This window comes from Bombina bombina, chromosome 10, assembly GCF_027579735.1.
Source record: "Bombina bombina isolate aBomBom1 chromosome 10, aBomBom1.pri, whole genome shotgun sequence".
Classification (NCBI taxonomy): Eukaryota; Metazoa; Chordata; class Amphibia; order Anura; family Bombinatoridae; genus Bombina; species Bombina bombina.
This window is the reverse complement of record NC_069508.1, coordinates 193,047,429-193,067,333: the sequence shown is the minus strand read 5'-3', so window position 1 is coordinate 193,067,333 and position 19,905 is coordinate 193,047,429. Positions and strand designations below refer to the sequence as shown.

The following is a 19,905-nucleotide window of genomic DNA, read 5'->3' as shown; positions in this document are numbered from 1 at the left end:
AGCAAAGCTGTTAAGTATCCCTCCGAGCAGAAGAGATAGCTGTAAGAAACAAAACGAAACCTTCCAAGATAACTTAATATCTATGGAATGCATTGGCTCAAACGGAGCCTGTTGCAAAACTTTAAGAACAAGATTAAGGCTCCATGGAGGAGCAACAGATTTAAACACAGGCCTAATTCTGACCAAGGCCTGACGCTTGTGCAGCAAAACAGATAGAGCAGAAATCTGGCCCTTCAAAGTACTGACCGATAAACCTTTCTCCAGACCCTCCTGGAGAAAGATAAAATTCTTAGAATCCTGACCCTACTCCAATTGGATTCACATCAATAAAGATATTTACGCCATATCTTATGGTAAATCTTTCTAGTGACAGGCTTACGAGCCTGAATCATGGTCTCAATAACCAACTCAGAAAATCCACGCTTAGATAAAATTAAGCGTTCAATCTCCAGGCAGCTAGCTTCAGAGAAACGAGGTTTGGATGAAGAAACTGACCCTGAAGTAGAAGGTCCTTCCTCAGAGGAAGTCTCCACGGTGGTAGATATGACATTTCCACCAGGTCTGCATACCAGATCTTGCGAGGCCACACAGGAGCTATTAGAATCACCAACGTCCTCTCCTGCTTGATACGAGCAATGACTTGCGGAATAAGAGCAAACTGAGGAAATAGGTATGCCAACCTGAAGCTCCACGGAACTGCCAGAGCATCTATCAGGAAGGCCTTAGGATCCCTTGACCTCGAACCATACTTTGGGATCTTGGAATAAATATTTCTTTCATGTAATTAGCAAGAGTCCATGAGCTAGTGACGTATGGGATATACATTCCTACCAGGAGGGGCAAAGTTTCCCAAACCTCAAAATGCCTATAAATACACCCCTCACCACACCCACAATTCAGTTTTACAAACTTTGCCTCTGATGGAGGTGGTGAAGTAAGTTTGTGCTAGATTCTACGTTGATATGCGCTCCGCAGCAAGTTGGAGCCCGGTTTTCCTCTCAGCGTGCAGTGAATGTCAGAGGGATGTGAGGAGAGTATTGCCTATTTGAATGCAGTGATCTCCTTCTACGGGGTCTATTTCATAGGTTCTCTGTTATCGGTCGTAGAGATTCATCTCTTACCTCCCTTTTCAGATCGACGATATACTCTTATATATACCATTACCTCTGCTGATTCTCGTTTCAGTACTGGTTTGGCTTTCTACAAACATGTAGATGAGTGTCCTGGGGTAAGTAAATCTTATTTTCTGTGACACTCTAAGCTATGGTTGGGCACTTTGTTTATAAAGTTCTAAATATATGTATTCAAACATTTATTTGCCTTGACTCAGAATGTTCAACTTTCCTTATTTTTCAGACAGTCAGTTTCATATTTGGGATAATGCATTTGATTTAATCATTTTTTCTTACCTTCAAAAATTTGACTATTTTCCCTGTGGGCTGTTAGGCTCGCGGGGGCTGAAAATGCTTCATTTTATTGCGTCATTCTTGGCGCGGACTTTTTTGGCGCAAACATAATTTTCCGTTTCCGGCGTCATACGTGTCGCCGGAAGTTGCGTCATTTTTTGACGTTATTTTGCGCCAAAAATGTCGGCGTTCCGGATGTGGCGTCATTTTTGGCGCCAAAAAGCATTTAGGCGCCAAATAATGTTGGCGTCTTATTTGGCGCTAAAAAATATGGGCGTCGCTTTTGTCTCCACATTATTTAAGTCTCATTTTTCATTGCTTCTGGTTGCTAGAAGCTTGTTCTTTGGCATTTTTTCCCATTCCTGAAACTGTCATTTAAGGAATTTGATCAATTTTGCTTTATATGTTGTTGTTTTTTCTCTTACATATTGCAAGATGTCTCACGCTGCATCTGAGTCAGAAGATACTACAGGAAAATCACTGTCTAGTGCTGGATCTACCAAAGCTAAGTGTATCTGCTGTAAACTTTTGGTAGCTATTCCTCCAGCTGTTGTTTGTATTGATTGTCATGACAAACTTGTTAATGCAGATAATATTTCCTTTAGTAAAGTACCATTGCCTGTTGCAGTTCCTTCAACATCTAAGGTGCAGAATGTTCCTGATAACATAAGAGATTTTGTTTCTGAATCCATAAAGAAGGCTATGTCTGTTATTTCTCCTTCTAGTAAACGTAAAAAATCTTTTAAAACTTCTCTCCCTACAGATGAATTTTTAAATGAACATCATCATTCTGATTCTGATGACTCTTCTGGTTCAGAGGATTCTGTCTCAGAGGTTGATGCTGATAAATCTTCATATTTATTTAAAATGGAATTTATTCGTTCTTTACTTAAAGAAGTTCTAATTGCTTTAGAAATAGAGGATTCTGGTCCTCTTGATACTAATTCTAAACGTTTGGATAAGGTATTTAAAGCTCCTGTGGTTATTCCAGAAGTTTTTCCTGTTCCTAATGCTATTTCTGCAGTAATTTCCAAAGAATGGGATAAATTGGGTAATTCATTTACTCCTTCTAAACGTTTTAAGCAATTATATCCTGTGCCGTCTGACAGATTAGAATTTTGGGACAAAATCCCTAAAGTTGATGGGGCTATTTCTACCCTTGCTAAACGTACTACTATTCCTACGTCAGATGGTACTTCGTTTAAGGATCCTTTAGATAGGAAAATTGAATCCTTTCTAAGAAAAGCTTATCTGTGTTCAGGTAATCTTCTTAGACCTGCTATATCTTTGGCTGATGTTGCTGCAGCTTCAACTTTTTGGTTGGAAACCTTAGCGCAACAAATAACACATCATGATTCTCATGATATTATTCTTCTTCAGCATGCTAATAATTTTATCTCTGATGCCATCTTTGATATTATCAGACTTGATGTCAGGTTTATGTCTCTAGCTATTTTAGCTAGAAGAGCTTTATGGCTTAAGACTTGGAATGCTGATATGGCTTCTAAATCAACTCTACTTTCCATTTCTTTCCAGGGTAACAAATTATTTGGTTCTCAGTTGGATTCTATTATTTCAACTGTTACTGGTGGGAAAGGAACTTTTTTACCACAGGATAAAAAATCTAAGGGTAAAAACAGAGCTAATAATCGTTTTCGTTCCTTTCGTTTCAACAAAGAACAAAAACCTGATCCTTCATCCTCAGGAGCAGTTTCAGTTTGGAAACCATCTCCAATCTGGAATAAATCCAAGCCAGCCAGAAAGGCAAAGCCTGCTTCTAAGTCCACATGAGGGTGCGGCCCTCATTCCAGCTCAGCTGGTAGGGGGCAGGTTACGTTTTTTCAAAGAAATTTGGATCAATTCTGTTCACAATCTTTGGATTCAGAACATTGTTTCAGAAGGGTACAGAATTGGTTTCAAGATGAGACCTCCTGCAAAGAGATTTTTTCTTTCCCGTGTCCCAGTAAATCCAGTAAAAGCTCAAGCATTTCTGAATTGTGTTTCAGATCTAGAGTTGACTGGAGTAATTATGCCAGTTCCAGTTCAGGAACAGGGGATGGGGTTTTATTCAAATCTCTTCATTGTACCAAAGAAGGAGAATTCCTTCAGACCAGTTCTGGATCTAAAAATATTGAATCGTTATGTAAGGATACCAACGTTCAAGATGGTAACTGTAAGGACTATCTTGCCTTTTGTTCAGCAAGGGAATTATATGTCCACAATAGATTTACAGGATGCATATCTGCATATTCCGATTCATCCGGATCATTATCGGTTCCTGAGATTCTCTTTTCTGGACAAGCATTACCAGTTTGTGGCTCTGCCGTTTGGCCTTGCTACAGCTCCAAGAATTTTTACAAAGGTTCTCGGTGCCCTTCTGTCTGTAATCAGAAAACAGGGTATTGTGGTATTTCCTTATTTGGACGATATCTTGGTACTTGCTCAGTCTTTACATTTAGCAGAATTTCATACGAATCGACTTGTGTTGTTTCTTCAAGATCATGGTTGGAGGATCAATTTACCAAAAAGTTCATTGATTCCTCAGACAAGGGTAACCTTTCTGGGTTTCCAAATAGATTCAGTGTCCATGACTCTGTCTTTAACAGACAAGAGGCGTCTAAAACTGATGGCAGCTTGTCGAAACCTTCAGTCACAATCATTCCCTTCGGTAGCCTTATGCATGGAAATTCTAGGTCTTATGACTGCTGCATCGGACGCGATCCCCTTTGCTCGTTTTCACATGCGACCTCTTCAGCTTTGTATGCTGAATCAATGGTGCAAGGATTACACAAAGATATCTCAATTAATATCTTTAAAACCGATTGTTCGACACTCTCTAACGTGGTGGACAGATCACCATCGTTTAATTCAGGGGGCTTCTTTTGTGCTTCCGACCTGGACTGTAATTTCAACAGATGCAAGTCTCACAGGTTGGGGAGCTGTGTGGGGATCTCTGACGGCACAAGGAGTTTGGGAATCTCAGGAGGTGAGATTACCGATCAATATTTTGGAACTCCATGCAATTTTCAGAGCTCTTCAGTTTTGGCCTCTTCTGAAGAGAGAATCGTTCATTTGTTTTCAGACAGACAATGTCACAACTGTGGCATACATCAATCATCAAGGAGGAACTCACAGTCCTCTGGCTATGAAAGAAGTATCTCGAATTTTGGTTTGGGCGGAATCCAGCTCCTGTTTAATCTCTGCGGTTCATATCCCAGGTGTAGACAATTGGGAAGCGGATTATCTCAGTCGCCAAACGTTGCATCCGGGCGAATGGTCTCTTCACCCAGAGGTATTTCTTCAGATCGTTCAAATGTGGGAACTTCCAGAAATAGATTTGATGGCGTCCCATCTAAACAAGAAACTTCCCAGGTATCTGTCCAGATCCCGGGATCCTCAGGCGGAGGCAGTGGATGCATTATCACTTCCTTGGAAGTATCATCCTGCTTATATCTTTCCGCCTCTAGTTCTTCTTCCAAGAATAATCTCCAAGATTCTGAAGGAATGCTCGTTTGTTCTGCTGGTAGCTCCGGCATGGCCTCACAGGTTTTGGTATGCGGATCTTGTCCGGATGGCCTCTTGCCAACCGTGGACTCTTCCGTTAAGACCAGACCTTCTGTCACAAGGTCCTTTTTTCCATCAGGATCTGAAATCCTTAAATTTAAAGGTATGGAGATTGAACGCTTGATTCTTCATCAAAGAGGTTTCTCTGACGCTGTGATTAATACTATGTTACAGGCTCGTAAATCTGTATCTAGAGAGATATATTATAGAGTCTGGAAGACTTATATTTCTTGGTGTATTTCTCATCATTTTTCTTGGCATTCTTTTAGAATTCCGAGAATTTTACAGTTTCTTCAGGATGGTTTAGATAAAGGTTTGTCCGCAAGTTCCTTGAAAGGACAAATCTCTGCTCTTTCTGTTCTTTTTCACAGAAAGATTGCTATTCTTCCTGATATTCATTGTTTTGTACAAGCTTTGGTTCGTATAAAACCTGTCATTAAGTCAATTTCTCCTCCTTGGAGTTTGAATTTGGTTCTGGGGGCTCTTCAAGCTCCTCCGTTTGAACCTATGCATTCATTGGACATTAAATTACTTTCTTGGAAAGTTTTGTTCCTTTTGGCCATCTCTTCTGCCAGAAGAGTTTCTGAATTATCTGCTCTTTCTTGTGAGTCTCCTTTTCTGATTTTTCATCAGGATAAGGCGGTGTTGCGAACTTCTTTTAAATTTTTACCTAAAGTTGTGAATTCCAACAACATTAGTAGAGAAATTGTGGTTCCTTCATTATGTCCTAATCCTAAGAATTCTAAGGAGAAATCGTTGCATTCTTTGGATGTTGTTAGAGCTTTGAAATATTATGTTGAAGCTACTAAATCTTTCAGAAAGACTTCTAGTCTATTTGTTATCTTTTCCGGTTCTAGAAAAGGCCAGAAAGCTTCTGCCATTTCTTTGGCATCTTGGTTGAAATCTTTAATTCATCTTGCCTATGTTGAGTCGGGTAAAACTCCGCCTCAGAGAATTACAGCTCATTCTACTAGGTCAGTTTCTACTTCCTGGGCGTTTAGGAATGAAGCTTCGGTTGATCAGATTTGCAAAGCAGCAACTTGGTCCTCTTTGCATACTTTTACTAAATTCTACCATTTTGATGTATTTTCTTCTTCTGAAGCAGTTTTTGGTAGAAAAGTACTTCAGGCAGCGGTTTCAGTTTGAATCTTCTGCTTATGTTTTTCGTTAAACTTTATTTTGGGTGTGGATTATTTTCAGCAGGAATTGGCTGTCTTTATTTTATCCCTCCCTCTCTAGTGACTCTTGTGTGGAAAGATCCACATCTTGGGTAATCATTATCCCAATACGTCACTAGCTCATGGACTCTTGCTAATTACATGAAAGAAAACATAATTTATGTAAGAACTTAACTGATAAATTCATTTCTTTCATATTAGCAAGAGTCCATGAGGCCCGCCCTTTTTTTGTGGTGGTTATGATTTTGTATAAAGCACAATTATTCCAATTCCTTATTTTATATGCTTTCGCACTTTTTTATCACCCCACTTCTTGGCTATTCGTTAAACTGAATTGTGGGTGTGGTGAGGGGTGTATTTATAGGCATTTTGAGGTTTGGGAAACTTTGCCCCTCCTGGTAGGAATGTATATCCCATACGTCACTAGCTCATGGACTCTTGCTAATATGAAAGAAATTAATTTATCAGGTAAGTTCTTACATAAATTATGTTTTTTTGTTTTTAATCTACATTGGAGTTTGCTTCGTTTTGGTTTAATCCATTTTGCTACATACTTTGGGGTCTTGGCATTCTGACGAGATGCCATCCAATCCAATTTCGGTACCCCCCCATTTGATGACTAACCTGTAAAACACCTCCGGATGGAGTTCCCACTCCCTGGGATGAAGTGTCTGTCTGCTCAGAAAATAGGCTTCCCAGTTGTCCACTTCTGCAATGTGGATGGCAGACAGCAATGGTGAGCTTCCGCCCATTGAATAATCCGAACCACCTCCTTCATAGCTAAGGAACTCAGAGTTCCCCCCTGGTGGTTGATGTAAGCCACTTGAGGTTATGTTGTCTGACTGGAACCTGATAATGTGGGCTCTTAACTGCAAAATGTTTATGGGGAGAGCAGATTCCTCCTGAGACCAAAGTCCTTGCGCTTTCAATGAGTCCCAGACCACTCCCCAGCCCACCAGGCTGGCGTCCGTGGTCACAATCGCCCATGAGGCTCTCCGAAAGCATGTCTCCTGAGACAGATGTTCTTGAGACAGCCACCACGGAAGAGATTCTCTTGTCTTCTGATCTAGAACTATCTTCTGAGACAGATCTGCATAATCCTCATCCCATTGATTGAGCATGCAATACTGCAGAGCCCTCAGATGGATTTTGGCAAAGGAACTATGTCCATGGAAGCCACCATCAGACCAATTACCTCCATACATTGGGCCACTGATGGCTGTACCGTAGACTGTAAAGATGGGCAAGAGGAAAGAATCTTTGCTTTTCTTACTTCCGTCAGGAATATCTTCATTGAAAGGGAATCTATAATTGTTCCTAGAAAGACCACCCTTGTGGCCGGAACAAGGAAACTCCCAAATTCACCTTCCATCCGTGAACGCGAAAAAAAGACAACAAGATCTCTGTGTGAGATTTTGCAAGTTGAAATGATGGTGCCTGTACCAGAATGTTGTCCAGATAAGGCACAACAGCAATTCTCGGAGACCGAATAACTGCCTAAAGAGCCCCCAGGACCTTTGAGAAAATTCTGGGAGCTGTGGCAAGGCCAAAAGGAAGAGCCACAAATTGAAAGTGTCTGTCCAGAAAGGCAAACCTTAGAAATTTGTGATGAACCCTGTGAATGGGAACATGGAGGTACGCATCCTTCGGGTCTATGGTCGTCATGAACTGACCCTCCTGCTCTATAGTCTCCATTTTGAAGGATGGCACACTGAGAATCTTGTCACCTAACTTCACCTCCTCCTTGCACTGAAGGCAAAGAGAATGACTGGGGTTTGTGGGAAGGAGAAGGATACTTAACAGCTTTGCTGTAGGTGCTCTTTGCCGCCTCCTGCTGGCCTTGAGTGATATTTCCAACAGTAATTGAGGACGCCGTGGACTCACCATATCTTAGGACATAAATAATTTGTGCCACTCCTTCATAGAGGCTGCAGTAGATCCATGATAATTAAGCATCATGAAATATGAAACCATGCAACATTGTACATAGTGATTGGTTATATCAGAAGATTTACATGTATTGCTAATGTAGACCAGGAACATTAATTCCTTCAGGGATTTGAGCGGTATATACGTGGGCTGCTTTTAATTTGTAAAACTGTGTAAATTATAATAAAATGAGTGTTAAATTACTTTAAAAAACATTTTTTTTTTTTTTGCATGCAGATATTTTGCATTGCAAACATTAACTCCCGACATATTGTAATCAAGTGTAAAAAAATACTTTAAAAGGTACATTAAACCCCATTTTTCAGAGGTGTTTTTTGGAAAAATAAATGATGAACATGAGACACTTATTAAAAAAACACTCAATATGGCTGCAATTATTGGGATGGGAAGATAATGTGGCATCAGGGGTTACTTTATTATTATTATTATTCTTTATTTATAAAGCACCAACAGATTTCCGCAGCGCTGCCCATGGGTACAAGGATAAAAGTACAACAGAGAAACAATACAATAAAAGACAAAATTTTACAGACAAATACAGGGGGAATTGAGGGCCCTATTTATTTCATGTAATTAGCAAGAGTCCATGAGCTAGTGACGTATGGGATATACATTCCTACCAGGAGGGGCAAAGTTTCCCAAACCTCAAAATGCCTATAAATACACCCCTCACCACACCCACAAATCAGTTTTACAAACTTTGCCTCCTATGGAGGTGGTGAAGTAAGTTTGTGCTAGATTCTACGTTGATATGCGCTCCGCAGCAGGTTGGAGCCCGGTTTTCCTCTCAGCGTGCAGTTCTCTGTTATCGGTCGTAGAGATTCATCTCTTACCTCCCTTTTCAGATTGACGATATACTCTTATATATACCATTACCTCTACTGATTCTCGTTTCAGTACTGGTTTGGCTTTCTACTACATTTAGATGAGTGTCCTGGGGTAAGTAAGTCTTATTTTCTGTGACACTCTAAGCTATGGTTGGGCACTTTTATATAAAGTTCTAAATATATGTATTCAAACATTTATTTGCCTTGACTCAGAATGTTCAACGTTCCTTATTTCAGACAGTCAGTTTCATATTTGGGATAATGCATATGAATCAATCAATTTTATTTTATTACGTCATTCTTGGCGCTGACTTTATTGGCACAAAATTTTTTTTTCTGTTTCCGGCGTCATACGTGTCGCCGGAAGTTGCGTCATTTTTGAAGTTTTTTTGTGCCAAAAGTGTCGGCGTTCCGGATGTGGCGTCATTTTGGCGCCAAAAGCATTTAGGCGCCAAATAATGTGGGCGTCTTTTTTTTGGCGCTAAAAAATATGGGCGTCACTATTGTCTCCACATTATTTAAGTCTCATTATTTATTGCTTCTGGTTGCTAGAAGCTTGTTCACTGGCATTTTTTCCCATTCCTGAAACTGTCATTTAAGGAATTTGATCAATTTTGCTTTATATGTTGTTTTTTCTATTACATATTGCAAGATGTCCCAGATTGACACTGAGTCAGAAGATACTTCTGGAAAAACGCTGCCTGGTGCTGGATCGACCAAAGTTAAGTGTATCTGCTGTAAACTTGTGGTATCTGTTCCTCCAGCTGTTGTTTGTAATGAATGTTATGACAAACTTGTTAATGCAGATAATATTTCCTTTAGTAATGTTACATTACCTGTTGCTGTTCCGTCAACATCTAATTCTCAGAGTGTTCCTGTTAACATAAGAGATTTTGTTTCTAAATCCATTAAGAAGGCCATGTCTGTTATTCCTCCTAGTAAACGTAAAAGGTCTTTTAAAACTTCTCATTTTTCAGATGAATTTTTAAATGAACATCATCATTCTGATAATGGTTCCTCTGGTTCAGAGGATTCTGTTTCAGAGGTTGATGCTGATAAATCTTCATATTTATTCAAAATGGAATTTATTCGTTCTTTACTTAAAGAAGTCTTAATTGCATTAGAAATAGAGGATTCTGGTCCTCTTGATACTAAATCTAAACGTTTAAATAAGGTTTTTAAATCTCCTGTAGTTATTCCAGAAGTTTTTCCTGTCCCTGATGCTATTTCTGAAGTAATTTCCAGGGAATGGAATAATTTGGGTAATTCATTTACTCCTTCTAAACGTTTTAAGCAATTATATCCTGTGCCAGCTGACAGATTAGAGTTTTGGGACAAAATCCCTAAAGTTGATGGGGCTATCTCTACTCTTGCTAAACGTACTACTATTCCTACGGCAGATAGTACTTCCTTTAAGGATCCTTTAGATAGGAAGATTGAATCCTTTCTAAGAAAAGCTTACTTATGTTCAGGTAATCTATATCTTTAGCGGATGTTGCTGCAGCTTCAACTTTTTGGTTAGAAGCTTTAGCGCAACAAGTAACAGATCATAATTCTCATAGCATTGTTAATCTTCTTCAACATGCTAATAACTTTATTTGTGATGCCATCTTTGATATCATTAGAGTCAATGTCAGGTATATGTCTCTAGCTATTTTAGCTAGAAGTGCTTTATGGCTTAAAACTTGGAATGCTGATATGTCTTCTAAGTCAACTTTGCTTTCCCTTTCTTTCCAGGGTAATAAATTATTTGGTTCTCAGTTGGATTCTATTATCTCAACTGTTACTGGAGGGAAAGGAACTTTTTTACCACAGGATAAAAAATCTAAAGGTAAATTTAGGTCTAATAATCGTTTTCGTTCCTTTCGTCAGAATAAGGAATAAAAGCCTGATCCTTCACCCACAGGAGCGGTATCAGTTTGGAAACCATCTACAGTCTGGAATAAATCCAAGCCTTTTAGAAAACCAAAGCCAGCTCCCAAGTCCACATGAAGGTACAGCCCTCATTCCAGCCCAGCTGGTAGGGGGCAGATTACGTTTTTTCAAAGAAATTTGGATCAATTCAATTCACAATCTTTGGATTCAGAACATTGTTTCAGAAGGGTACAGAATTGGTTTCAAGATGAGGCCTCCTGCAAAGAGATTTTTTCTTTCCCGTGTCCCAGTAAATCCAGCGAAAGCTCAAGCATTTCTGAAATGTGTTTCAGATCTAGAGTTGGCTGGAGTAATTATGCCAGTTCCAGTTCTGGAACAGGGGCTGGGGTTTTATTCAAATCTCTTCATTGTACCAAAGAAGGAGAATACCTTCAGACCAGTTCTGGATCTAAAAATATTGAATCGTTATGTAAGGATACCAACATTCAAAATGGTAACTATAAGGACTATCCTGCCTTTTGTTCAGCAAGGGCATTATATGTCCACAATAGATTTACAGGATGCATATCTGCATATTCCGATTCATCCAGATCACTTTCAGTTTCTGAGATTCTCTTTCCTGGACAAGCATTACCAGTTTGTGGCTCTGCCGTTTGGCCTAGCAACAGCTCCAAGAATTTTTACAAAGGTTCTCGGTGCCCTTCTGTCTGTAGTCAGAGAACAGGGTATTGTGGTATTTCCTTATTTGGACGATATCTTGGTACTTGCTCAGTCTTCACATTTAGCAGAATCTCATACGAATCGACTTGTGTTGTTTCTTCAAGATCATGGTTGGAGGATCAATTTGCTGAAAAGTTCATTGATTCCTCAGACAAGGGTAACCTTTTTAGGTTTCCAGATAGATTCAGTGTCCATGACTCTGTCTCTGACAGACAAGAGACGTCTAAAATTGATCTCAGCTTGTCATAACCTTCAATCACAATCATTCCCTTCGGTAGCCTTATGCATGGAAATTCTAGGTCTTATGACTGCTGCATCGGACGCGATCCCCTTTGCTCGTTTTCACATGCGACCTCTTCAGCTCTGTATGCTGAACCAGTGGTGCAGGGATTACACAAAGATATCTCAATTAATATCTTTAAAACCGATTGTACGACACTCTCTAACGTGGTGGACAGATCACCATTGTTTAGTTCAGGGGGCTTCTTTTGTTCTTCCGACCTGGACTGTAATTTCAACAGATGCAAGTCTGACAGGTTGGGGAGCTGTTTGGGGGTCTCTGACAGCACAAGGGGTTTGGGAATCTCAGGAGGTGAGATTAACAATCAATATTTTGGAACTCAGTCATGGCCTCTTCTAAAGAGAGAATCGTTCATTTGTTTTCAGACAGACAATGTCACAACTGTGGCATACATCAATCATCAAGGAGGGACTCACAGTCCTCTGGCTATGAAAGAAGTATCTCGAATACTGGTATGGGCGGAATCCAGCTCCTGTCTAGTTTCTGCTGTTCATATCCCAGGTATAGACAATTGGGAAGCGGATTATCTCAGTCGCCAAACGTTACATCCGGGCGAATCGTCTCTTCACCCAGAGGTATTTCTTCCGATTGTTCAAATGTGGGGACTTCCAGAAATAGATCTGATGTCTTCTCATCTAAACAAGAAACTTCCCAGGTATCTGCCCAGATCCAGGGATCCTCAGGCGGAAGCAGTGGATGCATTGTCACTTCCTTGGAAGTATCATCCTGCCTATCTTTTTCCGCCTTTAGTTCTTCTTCCAAGAGTAATCTCCAAGATTCTGAAGGAATGCTCGTTTGTTCTGCTGGTGGTTCCAGCATGGCCTCACAGGTTTTGGTATGCGGATCTTGTCCGGATGGCCTCTTGCCAACCGTGGACTCTTCCGTTAAGACCAGACCTTCTGTCTCAAGGTCCTTTTTTCCATCAGGATCTCAAATCCTTAAATTTAAAGGTATGGAGATTGAACGATTGATTCTTAGTCAAAGAGGTTTCTCTGACTGTGATTAATACTATGTTACAGGCTCGTAAATCTGTATCTAGGAAGATATATTATCGAGTCTGGAAGACTTACATTTCTTGGTGTCTTTCTCATCATTTTTCCTGGCATTCTTTTAGAATTCCGAGAATTTTACAGTTTCTTCAGGATGGTTTGGATAAAGGTTTGTCTGCAAGTTCCTTGAAGGGACAAATCTCTGCTCTTTCTGTTCTTTTTCACAGAAAGATTGCTAATCATCCTGATATTCATTGTTTTGTACAAGCTTTGGTTCGTATAAAACCTGTCATTAAGTCAATTTCTCCTCCTTGGAGTTTGAATTTGGTTCTGGGGGCTCTTCAAGCTCCTCCGTTTGAACCTATGTATTCATTGGACATTAAATTACTTTCTTGGAAAGTTTTGTTTCTTTTGGCCATCTCTTCTGCTAGAAGAGTTTCTGAATTATCTGCTCTTTCTTGTGAGTCTTCTTTTCTGATTTTTCATCAGGATAAGGCTGTGTTGCGAACTTCTTTTAAATTTTTACCTAAGGTTGTGAATTCTAACAACATTAGTAGAGAAATTGTGGTTCCTTCATTATGTCCTAATCCTAAGAATTCTAAGGAGAAATCATTGCATTCTTTGGATGTAGTTAGAGCTTTGAAATATTATGTTGAAGCTACTAAGAATTTCCGAAAGACTTCTAGTCTATTTGTTATCTTTTCCGGTTCTAGGAAAGGTCAGATGGCCTCTGCCATTTCTTTGTCATCTTGGTTAAAATCTTTAATTCATCATGCCTATGTTGAGTCGGGTAAAACTCCGCCTCAGAGGATTACAGCTCATTCTACTAGGTCAGTTTCTACTTCCTGGGCGTTTAGGAATGAAGCTTCGGTTGATCAGATTTGCAAAGCAGCAACTTGGTCTTCTTTGCATACTTTTACTAAATTCTACCATTTTGATGTGTTTTCTTCTTCTGAAGCAGTTTTTGGTAGAAAAGTACTTCAGGCAGCTGTTTCAGTTTGATTCTTCTGCTTATAATTTCAGTTTTTTTCATTATAAGATTTAAACTTTATTTTGGGTGTGGATTATTTTCAGCGGAATTGGCTGTCTTTATTTTATCCCTCCCTCTCTAGTGACTCTTGCGTTGAAGATCCACATCTTGGGTAGTCATTATCCCATAAGTCACTAGCTCATGGACTCTTGCTAATTACATGAAAGAAAACATAATTTATGTAAGAACTTACCTGATAAATTCATTTCTTTCATATTAGCAAGAGTCCATGAGGCCCACCCTTTTTGTGGTGGTTATGATTTTTTTGTATAAAGCACAATTATTCCAATTCCTTATTTTTTTATGCTTTCGCACTTTTTTCTTACCACCCTACTTCTTGGCTATGCGTTAAACTGATTTGTGGGTGTGGTGAGGGGTGTATTTATAGGCATTTTAGGTTTGGGAAACTTTGCCCCTCCTGGTAGGAATGTATATCCCATACGTCACTAGCTCATGGACTCTTGCTAATATGAAAGAAATGAATTTATCAGGTAAGTTCTTACATAAATTATGTTTTCTGTGGGAACTTGCAATCTAGATGGGTAGGAGGGTGAGAAACAGGAGGTGGGGACTGCAGAGGTGAGAAAGATATTAGTGAGGAGATAGATGAGGCAACTGGTAAGTGAAGTTAATTTGTTAATGAGTCGGGTGATGAGCTTCCCTGAACAAAAAGGTCTTTAGGGAACGTTTAAAGGAGGAGAGGTTGGGGGAAAGTCTGACAGCTCGAGGAAGTGCGTTCCAGAGGGTTGGTGCCGCACAAGAGAAGTCCTGTAGTCTAGCATGAGAGGAGGTGATGGTAGAGGGCGCAAGGAGCAGGTCATTGTTGGATCTTAGGGGGCGGGCTGGAGTATATTTGTTGATTTGTGAGGACAGGTAGGGTGGGGCAGCATTCGTGAGAACTTTGTAGGTCAGGGTGAGAATTTTGAATTTAACACTGCTGTGAATGGGGAGCCAGTGAAGGGACTCACAGAGAGGTGCAGCAGAAACAGAGTGTCGAGAGAGGTGGATTAGCCTTGAAGATGCATTTAGAATGGATTGAAGGGGAGAGAGGCGGGAGATAGGGAGGCCAGATAGTAGGTTATTACAGTAGTGAAGTCTGGAAATTACCAGGGAGTGGATTAGATGTTTAGTAGTTTCAGCACTCAGAAACGGACGAATTTTGGAGATATTGCGTAGGTGGTTGCGGCAGGATGAAGAGAGCAATTGGATGGGGGGAATGAAGGACAGATTTGAGTCAAGTGTTACTCCAAGGCAGCGGACTTTGGGTGATGGGGAGATAGTGGTGCCGCCAACAGTGATGGAAAAATTAGAAACAGATGGGGGGGATTAGAAGTAGTTCGGTCTTGGACATGTTTATTTTTAGATGGTGAGAGGCAGTCCAGGAGGAAATGCCGGATAAGCAGTTACTGATGTGAGAATTGACAGATGGAGAGAGTGCAGGGGTAGATCTGGGTATCATCAGCATTGAGGTGATAGTTGAAGCCATAGCTGTTGATAAGTTTACCCAGTGAAGAAGTGTAAATAGAGAAGAGTAGAGGACCCAGGATGGAGCCTTGAGGTACTCCAACAGACAGAGGCAATAGAGAGGAGGAGTCACCAGCAAAAGAGACGGATAAGGATCTGTTAGAGAGATGAGTGAATCCAGGAGAGGGCAGTGTCACAGAGCCCAAGGGAACTGAGAGTCCGTAGGAGAAGGGGATGGTCAACAGTGTCAAAGGCAGCAGAGAGGTCAAGTAAGACGAGTATAAAGTAGTAGCCTTTTACTTCTGTACTATTTAAAGGGACATAAAAGGACAGAAATAGAATGCTCTAATGTGTTGAACATATAGTTGTATGCAAGCAATAAAGCATTAATAAAATGCTTTAACTCCTGCAAATGGGGTTAAACACATAGTTAAATGTTGCTCCAGACTAAGCTCTAGCTGAACACACATGGTAAACCAATGAAAAAAGGTATATGTGCAGCCGTCAATCACCAGCCAGCTCCCAGTAGTAGTGTGTTGCTGCTCTTGTGGATACCTAGGTATGCTTTTCAACCAAGGATACCAAAAGAACAAAGTAAATTTGATAACAGTAAATTGAAATGTCTTAATTGCATGCTCTGAACCAGACATCCTTAAACTTGGCCTTCCAGAGGTTTTGGAACTACATTTCCCATGATGCTCAGCTAGCTGATATGCTGGCTGAGCTTCATGGAAAATGTAGTTCCAAAACCTCTGGAGGGCTAAGTTTGAGGATGTCTGCTCTGAACCATAAACATTTTTTTTTTACTTGTATGTCCCTTCAAAGGGACAGTACCCACCCTGTTCATCCAAGTCTATAAATATTTTTAAACAAACATAACACCCTGTTTACTGAAATAGTTTTTCATTTGGCGAGCTCCACCCACCACAAGCCAATCTGGGCTTGAGTCTGCAGACATCAAGGCTAGTTGTAGTTATCAAGTTAGTTTAAAGGGAATTGTTTTGCAGTTGGTATGTGTTAAATCCCAAATTAGGGAAATGTATGCAGCAGGGTTAGCGTTAAGTCAGCACAGTCCATTTACAGCGAGAATGAAGAAATCCACAATTTTCAAAACTAAATTATATAAAAAGGGGGCAAAATAAATAATGGAAGTATAATTGCAAAGTAGTTTTATTATGGTTTGCTAAACTTATTAAAATAATGATTTCTGTTTTTTTAACCACTTCTGATTATACAGGACTCTGTGTCTCTGCACAAGAAGTTCATTGCTGACTGTTACACAAGATTGGAGGTAATCTGCATATTTATTTAAATACACTTTCACTTTCAGGGCCATTATCTACTTTTTAACTCGCGCACAGCAACAAAGGATAAAACGTGTAATAGGATTTCAGCCGCATAACTTATTTCCTTTCCTGTGAGACAGGTTTATGACTTCTTGTTTCATTTGCTGTGTTTATATTGTAGTTAAATTAAATAAATACCGTTTTTGGTCCTAGTTCTTTACAGTTTTTATTATCAAATGTTAAAGGAAAAAAAATGCAGATTTAATTATTTTGTTAACTTGTGCAATTAGTTTCTTTATCTTCTGATAAAGACAAATAAAATGGTATTAAAAAAGGAATACAGTTATATTTTGTTAATTTGCAGGCAGCTAGCTCAGCTCTTGGAGGTCCAACTTTGACGCATGCAGTCACCAGAGCTACGAAAATGCTCACCGCTACCGCAATGCCTTCGGTAGCAACCTCGGTACAGTCACCATACAGGTGCGTGCGCCAAAAGGCTTTTTACTATAGTTAAGAACATGGTGTAGACTGTGAATGATGATGATGTCATATATATTTTCAAAGCATGGAATTTTAGTTTTTAAATTGAGGCTGACACTTCTTAAAGTAACAGTAACTTCAATGTTAAACTTTCATGATTCAGATAGAGCAGCAATTTTAAACAACTTTCCAATTTACCTCTTATCAAATTTGCTTCGTTCTCTTGGTATCTTTTATTAAAGAGTAAAATAAGGTAGGCTCAGGAGTGTGCATGTGTCTTTAGTACTCTGGCAGCAGTGTTTTACTACATTTGTATCTTTATTATGGGTTGGGTTTTTTTGCGCTCTCTGGGCTTCATAACTAAAGGGACATTCCAGCCAAAATTGGAAACCTTGTGGATGCATTTTAGTTTTGAATAGAAGCCTTTTTGTAATATACATGTATTAGAGAAAATGCTACAGCTGTTTCAAAAGTGTATTTCAGTATGCGCCGTGCAGCAGCATTTTAAACGCAGCATTTGCTGAGAGAGACTAAGGTGCTTGTACCATCTGGTGATGACTCAATTTGTTAACTGCTGACATTATACAAGCCCCACTTGTGCTCTAAGCAGCTGCAGTATTAAAATGCTGGTGCACTGAGAATATCTAGCTACACTTCACATGCACGTGCAGAGAAAAATGTTATTACTAAAACAGTGATAACTTTTACTAGAAGCATTTTTGCCAATACATGTGTATTGCAGTTAGGTTTCTATTCAAAGATGCAATTAATCTATGTGCATTTATGTTTTGACTGGAATGTCCCTTTAAAGCTGCATATCCTTCCTAAAGTAGCAGATTAGTTTGCGCAACGTTCACCCTAAAATCCAGCCACCCCAGTTTCACAGGGATGTTATGTAGACGATGGGCAACATCTCATTCCTTTTGTTTAGTAACGATAGTAGAAAGCACGTGTTTGTTTGCTATTGCTCTCGTCAGCGTTTGGTAAATTACTTTCATAGATGCAGATTAGTTTGTTTTATATATTTTTTATTGTAATAAACAGTTTTGTTAATTACATGCAACACACTAAATTTTGACATTATTGGTTGCACCAAAATTTTTATTAAGACAGCAACTATAGTGAATATTTGAACATATGCGACTTTCATGGACAGGCCAGTATCTTTTCAGTTATGTGACTTGTTTGTGAAAAGGTTAGCTGCTGTTTCAAGCCTAGGATATTGATGTTATTAGCTCATTTGTTTGGTGTGTGAGCAAATAAAAATACATTTCTGTGTTTAATTCTTTCTTATTTTATTTTTATTACCAAAAAAAATAGAAGAAAATAATCCCATTATGACTTTTTAAATCTTTTTTTGTTTGTTAGCTGTGCAATAATTAACAAAGATAAATATAACAACTCAGTAAAGCAAAATATGAGAATAATTGTCAATATTTAAATATACACATCAATTCTTTTTTATTCTTTTATATTAATCCTCTTACAAAATGACTTTTTTTTTCTTTTCTTTTTTTCAGGTCTACTAAACTAGTCATAATTGAACGACTTTTATTGCTTGCAGAGCGATATGTGATCACTATAGAGGTATATCTGGTATTTTTTGACTTTCAGTAAATCTTTATTTGCAAATCATTTTCTTAAAGGGACTCAACTTTAAAAATTGTTATTGATTCTTTAAAAATTATGGTTATAATGAGTGTTAACACCACTTTTTTTTTCTACCTGATTGCTAAATAATCTTTGAGCGTCTTCTGTGGCAATCAACTACATGCTGCTGACAGCCAATGCTGTCTGCCCCCCAGTGCTTCTGCATTTTTGTTTTTGTTTTTTTTTGCTATCCGAAGTCTCATTCATGGTTCTATAAAGTTTCACGGCACAGCATTATGAGTGCACGCTCTTGCTGGCTGAGAGACTAACATTACAGCATCTGATTGACTGGTCTTCTCAATCTGAGGAAAAAAGGCTGTAAAACAGAGGAACTGCCATTAGTGCCACAGCAGGTTTTAAAATGATTTAGCAAATGGGTAAGTGTTAACTCTTAATGTAACCATTCGTTTTTGTGTCCCTTTAAATGTGTGTACATACATATCTATATAAAGGTTTGGTCTGGTTCTGTTTCACTTAAAAATACTTTCTGGACATATATAGGTTCTGTAGTTCATAGATATTATATTTATACAAGTATACCAGGCATTCAGTTTAAAATATTACGTAACATAATGTTAAAGTAAGTTAACTTAGTTGATACTCCTGGCCTCCTAACTGTCCCTATTTCTGAGCTTTATCCCTCTGACACAGCCATATGTCCTTATTTGCAGAGTTTCTCTTAGACCTGCCAGTAGATTGCCCAGACACTCCCACAAACCAACCAGACACACCCATCGACTGCCCAGACACTCCCACAAACCAACCAGGCACACCCGTCGACTGCCCAGACACTCCCACAAACCAACCAGGCACACCCGTCGACTGCCCAGACACTCCCACAAACCAACCAGGCACACCCGTCGACTGCCCAGACACTCCCACAAACCAACCAGGCACACCCATTGACTGCCCAGGCACTCCCACAAACCAACCAGGCACACCCATCGACTGCCCAGGCACACCCATCGACTGCCCAGGCACACCCATCGACTGCCCAGGCACACCCATCGACTGCCCAGGCACACCCATCGACTGCCCAGGCACACCCATCGACTGCCCAGGCACACCCATCGACTGCCCAGGCACACCCATCGACTGCCCAGGCACACCCATCGACTGCCCAGGCACACCCATCGACTGCCCAGGCACACCCATCGACTGCCCAGGCACACCCATCGACTGCCC

At 39.8% G+C, this 19,905-nt stretch overlaps 1 protein-coding gene across 1 annotated transcript in view; it reads left to right on the top strand.

The window, feature by feature from the left end:
* Nucleotides 1-19,905, top strand: part of LOC128640795 (ubiquitin carboxyl-terminal hydrolase 24) — a 385,043-nt gene that overhangs the window by 83,609 nt on the left and 281,529 nt on the right. The window contains exons 10-12 of the mRNA XM_053693215.1: nucleotides 16,542-16,595; nucleotides 16,955-17,070; nucleotides 18,591-18,657. Of these exons, the coding sequence (XP_053549190.1) occupies nucleotides 16,542-16,595; nucleotides 16,955-17,070; nucleotides 18,591-18,657 (237 nt within the window). The remainder of the gene's footprint in view (nucleotides 1-16,541; nucleotides 16,596-16,954; nucleotides 17,071-18,590; nucleotides 18,658-19,905) is intronic.